This window comes from Silene latifolia, chromosome 7 (genome assembly GCF_048544455.1).
Source record: "Silene latifolia isolate original U9 population chromosome 7, ASM4854445v1, whole genome shotgun sequence".
Classification (NCBI taxonomy): Eukaryota; Viridiplantae; Streptophyta; class Magnoliopsida; order Caryophyllales; family Caryophyllaceae; genus Silene; species Silene latifolia.
In genome coordinates, this window is record NC_133532.1 from 38,940,061 (window position 1) to 38,950,078 (window position 10,018).

The following is a 10,018-nucleotide window of genomic DNA, read 5'->3' on the forward strand; positions in this document are numbered from 1 at the left end:
TCTTTAAAAAAAAAAATACTCAGCTACATGTTCCACTGTATGTTCCTATTTGTTAAATGATCGTGACGATTAATGGAGGCCACTATTTTATCGTCTACGGCAACTACGACCATTATTAAAACTAGAAAACTAGACTGCATTGGATGCCTAACACTTAGATGCATTGTATTATATGCATTATTACAGCTCATTTTAGATTTTATTATTATGATTTTGGCTTATTAACCATTGTTTTATTACTTAATATACTCGTAATACTATATTATATTGTAAAACCAAGTCTTTATTTTTTTTTAAAAAAAATTAAGTCCCCATAGATTTTGGGTTTATTCAATGGAGGTGGGTATCCATGGATCTAGGGGTTTTAAATTGAATTATTAATCTCAAGTTGCATTTTAATAACTAACCATACGAGTTGAATATGTAATGTCAAACCTTGCAATATATATTGTCAAAATTATTATAACAAACAAGAATTTCTGGTTTTAACAAAGTATAGCAGTGTTGCTGCATTATTATCTATATCTATATCTATATTTGGGTTGGTTAATTAAGCAGTAATGAAAGGTTCAAGCATGCAGTGGTCCTTCTCAAACATGGCTTCCCCACTTGTTTCTTTCAAATCTGCTGAGGAACAACAACGAGGAGTAGGAAATCAGAGATCATACCCTCCTCATTTTCAACAGGTCTCTCATCTCAATTTCAAACTCATCCAAGCTTTACAGACAGAAATAGAAATAGCCAGAACCCAAATTTCTTCTTGTAGCTTTAGTATCTTTGCTAATTGCTAACATGGCATTTTTAAAGATTTTTAGGTTAGCGGAAATCAATCATTTCTGTGTCATTCGTTTTAGTAAATAAACTGTATCAAAATGATGAATATGGTGGGTGAATGATGGAGATCTTTACAGCTCGGTTTCGGAAATTAGCTCTGATTTACAATTACAACATTTATTAAAGTCATGTCTATCATTGATTTAAACAATTAGATGATTCAATTTCATATTGTAATCATATACTGTAATTAATAATGTTGTTTTTTTTGGATAAGCAGGGGGGAAGTCAATATCCTATTTCATCACATCACTGGCATCAAAATGATTTACCACCCATGAATCATCCTTCAGATGGCCGTGTTTTCCCTGGCAGCGGACAAACAAGCCAAACTATGTATCACCTACCTGGTAAAGCATCGAATCTAAGGACTTCAACAATGGGGGGCGCTTCTGTTTCACCAGCCAATGGCCCTGTTGTTGGTTCTACAGAACTTAGGTTTGTTATTTGCATTTGTAAACCCATTAGATTCACTGAACAAATCCATAATACAACTTATAAATCCATTCATTGTTCAGGAGCTCCCCAAGCATTTCTACAGGTCCCTGTCAGTTGACCATCTTCTACAATGGTTCAGTTTGTGTCTATGATAATGTATCTCCTGACAAGGTAACCCCATTACTCCTCTTTGCCTACCCCCAATCCCAACATGCATCGAATCCCGTACCCCCAACTTTTTCTCACTCTCTATTATTCTACAAACCAACTCAATGTTTCCAAGTATTTGGAATCTTAGTTATTGTATTAATATTGTATAATACAAATGTGAATAATATTTCCCAAAGGTTGTTAATGATTGTGGTTGTTAATTATCGTGACCACTAACAAACTAACAATGTATTGCATTGGATACATTAGGCTCAAGCTATAATGTTATTAGCCGGAAACGGTGATTCTGCAAAACCAAAGACCATACCAATTGCACTGTCATCTGCTCCCAAGCTCCAACCACCACTATCACATATGCCACCAACTGACCATCCTATTGTGACTCAGCCGCCAATGCCAAAGCTGCCACATACTCCGCCACCATTGCTAACAAATCACACTACTACTGCAAATCTGCCACAATCAAATGATTCTCTTTTAGAAAATGAACAACCCCTCTCGGTGAGGTTGCCCCTAAAAGACACGAGCATTTCAAATCAAGGTGTTAGGCTCACAACCTCCATATCACCCGTTACTCAGTCTCCTTTAGTTGCTTCCACTTCTGGGTCTGAATTAACTTCTGTCAAACCAGTGCTCCCATCTCTTCAACCTAACTTCCTTGATCCCTTCAAACCTGATACCTCTGTTGGAGCTACTGGTCTCAAGTCAGGTCTGTACTCCCTACATATTAAAATCCTTATTGTATCGTTTTATATATAAATAAATAACATATTATTTCTATATTTTATGTTTCATTTTATGCAGCTGTGCCACAAGCTCGGAAAGCATCGCTTGCAAGATTCTTAGAGAAGCGAAAAGAAAGGTATATTCCAATGCTAGAAATTTCGAATTTAATAACTAAAGTTTATTCATCGCCAAGCCAAATATAACATTTAGCAATAAAGTCCATGACTTCAACTTAACTTGCTCATCCGAAAGGATACGATATGTTGTCCTATCCTAGAAGATAAATATAATTTCCTTACCATACACAAAACATACTCTATATATCAAGGAAACATATAAACAACATTCCTACACAGAGTAATAATTGCCACTACTCTCTACGTACGTTCTGATGGGTTCTTAATAGGAATAATTGTAATGGTTGAAGCCCCTATTACAATTATTCCTATTAAACTTCTTTCATGGTATCAGAGCCAGGTGATCAAAGGTCATGGGTTCGAATCCCGGCAACCCCAATAACTCACGAGGTGGAATTTCAGCACATGGTTTGCGGGAGCCTGTGCACTAACCACTCTTTAAGCCCAACGGACATTTGAGTGAGGAAGCGTAATATGAATAATTGTAATAATTGAGCCTCAAACATCACCTTAAGGTTTTGGATGAGATGGTTCATCTATCAATTCTTTATATTTAATTTTGGCATAAATAATAAAAAAACGGAATTACTTCTTCACATACGAACTTTACTCTTTCACATACATTTTTTTCATTAATTTTCCGTCTAATACCCTTTTTCCCTAACACCTATACAAACTAACTATTATATCAACATTTTCCTAAAATCCACTCTAATTGCTCGAAGCAATCGATCCCAAATCTCCAATGAAATAGTTTATTAAGTTGAAAGGTGACAAATAATCGGATAGTTTCGATCTTTTCTCGTGTTGTTACGTGTAATTTTGAATACCCGGTTCGTAAACTTCTGTGTAATTGGGTATAGTTGGAATTATTGGGAAATTTGAATCAGATCTTGCGTTCCTATACGGATGGATTTTGATTTGTTCATGCTGATGATGATGTCACTAGGCAAACATATGTACATGTGCATATTGAAGCCATATCCTTTTTGGAACAGACGAAAATTATTTCAATAGCATTTGCGTAGGTGGGTAATGTATTACCCTTTCATGAGGGTAATAGATTCCGGAGATGAATAATTACTCTCATGCTAAACATGGTAGATGTACCTTAAGTATTACTCCCATATTCATTTTCCTCCTTTTACCCTCAATCCAAGCAAGCCCTAAGAGATTATACCTCCTTTCAGTTCAATTATTTTCGCTGGTGAGTGTGGTTTGAGTGGGTTTTCTACTTTTTTTTTTTTTTTTTTACCATGATTTAATCTTGAGCCTTGTATGTGGCATCAGACAGCGATGACAGAGCAGAGAGGGTATGTCGGAGGGTGAGGGTAGGGCGGTGAGCGGAAAGGAAAGGAGTAGATAATTGGTTTTGAGGGAGGGGAAGAGAAAAAAATGAGAAGGGTAAAATCGTAAAAAAGCTTATGTGAAAGAGTATGTGAAAAAGTACAAAAAGGCTGAAAAGTGTATGTATATCCGTTATTTGTTACATGAATACTTAAGAGCTTTTGTGAAGGGACAATTGTTTGTGCACAAAATCTCATTGAAGACACCGTTTTCTCTCACAAAATGCCCATTGAAAGGTGAGTGAGAAGCATATGGGGGTGCCCCACCTTGTCCCATCTCCCTTTTTGTGAGAGGTCACAAATTTGTGACGTGATTAACCCGTCACAAGCAAGACTAGATTCAGTTACAACTTGGAGGTAGTATCAATTTCCAGGACACATGAGAGTTTTTTGAGGGGGTGCTTAGGTGCTTGTTAGACCGTGACTATTGTCTCAATTGTTTTAGGGCTTTTTGATAATGTAAATTTATACACATCCTAAATAATAAAGGTAAACAATCAAATATGAAATAAGTAAAAAAAGTATTGAGACAAATAGATTATTTTAAACTTTGGGATATTCTACATGGCACCCCTCAATTTTTCGACTTTCTACATGGTACCCCTACACTTTTTAAAACATACATGGTACCCCTAATTGTTGTCATTATCACTAAATCTACCCCTAAACTTTATTTTCCGTCAATTAAAATCAGTTTTAAGCGGTAAGTAATTACTTGGACGCGTAATCAAGCTTGTCATTTATCATCCCATGATATAAGGATTCTATTAAGCTCAATATCCATCTTTGGACATGATAATTTGACAAGGGATCAATAAATTTTCCGTCAAAAATATTTTTGCCCATATATATCCATAAATATTAGGATCGAGATGGATATTAAGCCTAATACAGTCCTTATGTCATGGGATACTGACAAGCTTTGTTACCCGTCCAAGTCATCACTTAATGATTAAAACTGAGTTTAATTGACGGAAAATAAAATTTAGGGGTACACATAGTGATAATGACAACAATTAAGGGTACCATGTATGTTTTAAAAAGTGTAGGGGTACCATGTAGAAAGTCGAAAAATTGAGGGGTACCATGTAAAATATCCCTTAAACTTTTTACTTATAGACTAGTTTTAAATCGGTAAAAATTGCACGGGATTGGATATTTTATAACTTGATATAGTGCGTAAATATTAAGGATTTATTTGCACAAAATATAATTTAAAATATTAATACTAATCAATAATTCAATATAATCTAATATAACTCACCCGATGACTTATCGGATCTATGTATCTTGTTGAGTTTTAATACAAGTCACCCGATGACTTATCGAGTCTAAGCACTTTGTGGTAGAATGATTCGCATAATATACAATTAAAATACAACAATTCTTCTATAAGACTGTATTATACCACAAAAGTGGCCCAATAGTAGAATAACCCATACTTAATACGGAGTGTGTAATTTTGTTTACTTTTAAATTTTATTTTGATAACCCGGCATCTTAGAATACAGACATAAATAAATGTGTAACTCATCAAATTATAATATTATGTTATTAAAAAATAAAAAAAATGTATAATTATATTAATTATTTTAGTTGGGTTTTAGGTTATTGGGTCAGTCTCATTGATAAATTTATCCTATAGAACAATTTGTGATTAAAAGAAGACCTTAATACTCACTTAAATTCAATAAGCCCATAATTAGAAAGAAACACAACTTAGTTAAATTGGTATTAGGTCCTCGTTTAGTTCATACGGGAATCAAATGCATGTGTTAATTTACAATGTATGAGAGTTTAATTCCAACATCAAAATTCACATGAATAACAAGTTTCCGTTTGGTTGCCATGTTGGAGTTCTATTGTCCTAGGAGTTTCCAATAACCATGAGGGAGATAAGTAGTTAAATTCCCCTATCATGCAGGAGTTGGAAATTCCTTGGAGTTTAAAACTCCCCCATTTTACAAAAAATGGGGTAACCAAACAACCTCCAAAAACCACAATTAATGGGATTTTAGAATTCCCATAAATTTGGTGGGCAACCAAACGAGGTTTAGAAGTGTATTACATAACCCTAAATCTTGAACACATTCTTCATTACTCTTTAATCTTCTGTGGTTCATTCTCTCGTTATTCTTTTTTACCATACTAGCTTAGGACCCGTGCAAAATTGCACGGATATATATAGATAAAATATACTCCCTCCGTACCAATCCAAAGGTAGCATTAACTTTTTCACACTTGCCGAGACACGTTATGTAACGTGAATATCTTTAGTTACACATTATTAAAAATTATAAAAAGTTGATATTCTTATAGCATTCATGACGATAAATCAAATAAGATATCACACGACTATATTTTGTCTTATAGATTAAGAATAATTTTGAAAATTCCCTACGACCATAAATAGTGCCATTTTGGTCAATGTTACCTTTGGATTTGTATGGAGGGAGTAAAAATAAGTTTTAAACTTTGTTATACTTAAAATATTGTATATTAATGATTAATAGTTACCATCCTATCGTGAAGACATGCTCAAACTTTTGTCACATATCATGCGTATACGCGTGTTTCATAATTTTGATTTGAGCTTCTACAAACCATAATCTTTATCCTATGCGTCATAGCGTATTAATAATTGTAAATGCAAGTAAATTCTACTTATAAATGATACGTATTGAAATGTTTATACATAATTAAATATGAAAATAAGCAAATTCTACAAACCATAGTTCTTACCCTATGTATCATACGTATTGAAATGTTGCATTTCAAAATGCTAGCCCTAATTATATTAAAAGGCAAATTCTCATTTAAGAAGGGTATATACCTATGTGGGAGGAATAAGACAAAAGCAGAATACATTGTCAACGGGAAAAATAGATCTTAAGAGTAAGAATAAGGAGATAACTTAAAATTGGTAAACTCATATTTTGAGAGTTGCAGCATAAAGATGTCATCAAAACTCATTCATTTGATAATGTATTTAAGAATAAAAAATTTATTAACAGAGTCTAATTTCTTCATTAAATTCTAAATTATAATGTTTTAATCAAAATAAAATAAAAGTGTTACACAATTATATAATATGGAGTACAAATACTAACACTTTATAATAAAAAAAAATTCATTAAAATACAGATTTCATGATATACTCAACTTTTTTTATTAGTTTTGTAGTTTAATTTTTTTTTCTCATATCAATATACCGAGTTATGAGAAAATATATAATATGTTATGACAAATAATAATGTTATGATCCCAATTAGATGAGATTTTATATGAGAAAATATATAAAAAAAAGATGTTAGAAAGAAAATGGAAAAGATTTTATACATGTTTTGGAAAGAAGGAAGCCGTATAAAAGGCAATGATGGGAAGTATTATTAAAGTATTAGTATCAGTTTATGGTTTAAGTTTAAGTTGGCGGAAAATTTTTTAATGTGAGAGTGATATATGTCATAGGATGATGTCAGCGGTTATTCTTTTATAGTTTAAATATAGATATAGATAGATTCAAAACTTAGACTCTCACTCAATTCATTATACTATACTAAAATCATCAAAATATTTTGACTATTCTTATATCCTAATTTACAATATTTGAGTCATGATTAATTTATTGTTTTATCTCCTTCTCATCTCTATTTCGACAAATACTATATCACCATTAATACACATTTATCAGACTTTAGACATGTAAATATTTTCATACAATTTCTGTAGCTCTTTGATTTTTTCATGCATGTGATAAGTTGGCAGGTTTTTTTTTATTTTTTTTGGGTTTAATTAAAGCTTTTAATCTATCAGATAGATTATTTTTAAGGAGCCCAAAAATTGAAGAATTATTTTTTTTTCCTAAAATAATTAATTATTTCAAAATATTACTCACAATGTGTTATTAGCATTTTATTATAATTATTTTGTCATGTAAAGTAGATCTACTCATCTACCGAGTACATATAATTTTGAAAAAAATTACTAATCTCATGATTTTGATTCTAATTTTTATTTTGATTGTCATTAATTTTGAGGTGATGATTTTTATGGTTGGTTTTGATTGATGGATTTTATAGGAGTATTATGAGAAAAAAGATTGTACATCAGATGTACTACATCATATTTAATGACTTTTTTGACTTTTTATGTATTTTTTTTTAGTACTATAGAGTTTATAAATTACATTTTAGTTTTATGATGTCAAAAATCAAATTTTTTTTGAGCTTATATGTAATTTTTTTGAGTTATAACGTAACTTTTTGAGATTAAAGTTTAAGTAAATAAACTCAAAAATTTTATAATAAAACTCAAACATTTTAGAATAAAACTCAAAAACTTTATCTTAATGCTCAAAAACTATACCATTTGATGTACTACATCAGATGTATAATCCACTTAATGGAGTATTATGTGTATTTTTTAAGAATATTAATTAGAATAGAAATTGAAGTGAGGGAGTAGTTAATTGGCCTAAATTTTGTGGGGACCACTTTCTCTTTCTTTTTTTTAAATCTAAGCTTTCAATAGGAAGCCAAAGAAAATTTGTAGATGCTTTGAATTTATGAGTTTAGTATCTATGCAAAAGTTAATAGTAGAAACAACAATTTTTTTTTGAGACATCAACGATTGCTTTTTCGAAACTAGTCAACGTTTTGGACATTTTGTTATTGCCTCTTTTCTACCATTGTGGCATACTGTACTTAATTCTTTTTCTCAAATTCTCGTTTAAAGCGAAAATTTCGGTTTTGTTCTTAAAAATGTTCAAATATTACGAAGTATCAACTTACATAGAGGAGAACAAAAGAATTATACTTGTATGTAGGTAAAACAAAATTTTGTCTCATCTACTTGTTCTTGTTCATGGTCTTGTCATTGTGACTTGTAGTGACAACTGACAAATAATTCGTCTTATAATGCACTGTGTGCCTCCTTCTCAAGATGTTATTCAAAGCTCAATTACTGATCATCTAATGTGCATGTTATGATGTGCGTGCTTATGAATTAACTTGTCTATTTGCAGGGTGATTGATGTATCTCCATATGATATATCTCCATATTCTGCGAGCAAAAAAACATATGAATGCGACTCAATTGGATTTGGACCGAATTTTATCACGAATACAAGCATTTCAAAGAAGCAATTAGATACTATTGAATCGAGAACGTGAGTAGTTGGGTTAATCAATCAAAATTTGCATTACAACTTGTACAAGATTGTATAACTATGTATTACCCTCAATCAAACTTCATGTTGCTCACGCCTCACAAATCAAATTTTATACGGGTTTTCCTTTCAAAGTAGTAGACCACTAGGAAGTTCATATTCATTTTTTGGGTTTGTTCATTACAGAATATTTTTATATTAAGCTGGAATCATTAGGAGTAATAATTATATCCTGTTGTTAAAATATACCTGAATATTGTTTTACGAATGGGTTTTTGTTAGCCTACTCTTGGATGCTTCACTACTACAATTTCGAATTTCGGGTTTATAAAACGCCGATATTAGAACATTTTCTAGACATCAAGGGCTTTCACCCAGAAGTCTCGGTTTCAAATGGGTCTATCGGGATGAAGAGAACGATGCCCACTAACGAGTTGATGTGAAACCGAAACTGCGGCAAAAAATTTGCGACTATCAGATTTGCTGTGGAAATAACCTGGCTAGGCACGAAAACCAAGACATATACTTAAATATCGAAGAGAGGAAAATCCAACGCTTCAAAAAAACCAAGAACAACCGGGCCTAGGAAACATGGCAGCCATTAGATCGAGTGTGTTTTCACAAACGGGGAAAGGAAATTGACGGCGTACAGACACAAAACAATAATAGGTTGTAGTTGCACGCGGGTTTTTAGGACTAGACGGGCTTATTTTCGAGTAGCGATTTAAAACGAAAAAGGCCAAATATGAAAAATGAAATTAATATGAAAAGGAAAAAACATCAATATTGAATAATAATGAATGTTTAAATATAAAACTAGAAATTGAGATGGATGGAAAATAAGTTCAAAATAGATTTAAAACCAAATTAATACGAATTAAAATGAAGTTAGGAAATTCATTCGAAATAAATAATAATGTTTAGAAATAATGAAAAATGGCGGGTGTTACAAAATGTACGTTTCAGGTCACCCTTACTACTTATGCGAGACGAGGATGATGAAGTTGATGTTGAAGCAATGAACAAAACGGAAGTAAGAGATTTAGGGGAGGAGGTAGCAAATTTGCGATTAACAAATTTCACAACTCTAAGTTGGAAGTTGATTTGGTTCATCTGGTTTGCACTTTAGTTATATAATATATGAACACAAATTCTTATTATAGGCGGCGCATATCCATCTATAATTGTAGACCGGTCAA

General features: G+C 32.1%; 1 protein-coding gene across 1 annotated transcript; it reads left to right on the forward strand.

The window, feature by feature from the left end:
- Positions 1 to 436: 436 nt before the first annotated feature.
- LOC141592023 (protein TIFY 6A-like) lies at positions 437 to 9,063 on the forward strand. Its single transcript, XM_074412569.1, has 6 exons — positions 437 to 686; positions 1,055 to 1,272; positions 1,353 to 1,443; positions 1,693 to 2,152; positions 2,248 to 2,305; positions 8,676 to 9,063. The coding sequence occupies exons 1-6, from the start codon at positions 561 to 563 to the stop codon at positions 8,821 to 8,823; spliced, it is 1,101 nt and encodes a 366-aa protein (XP_074268670.1). The 5' UTR covers positions 437 to 560; the 3' UTR covers positions 8,824 to 9,063.
- The last annotated feature ends 955 nt before the right edge of the window (positions 9,064 to 10,018 follow it).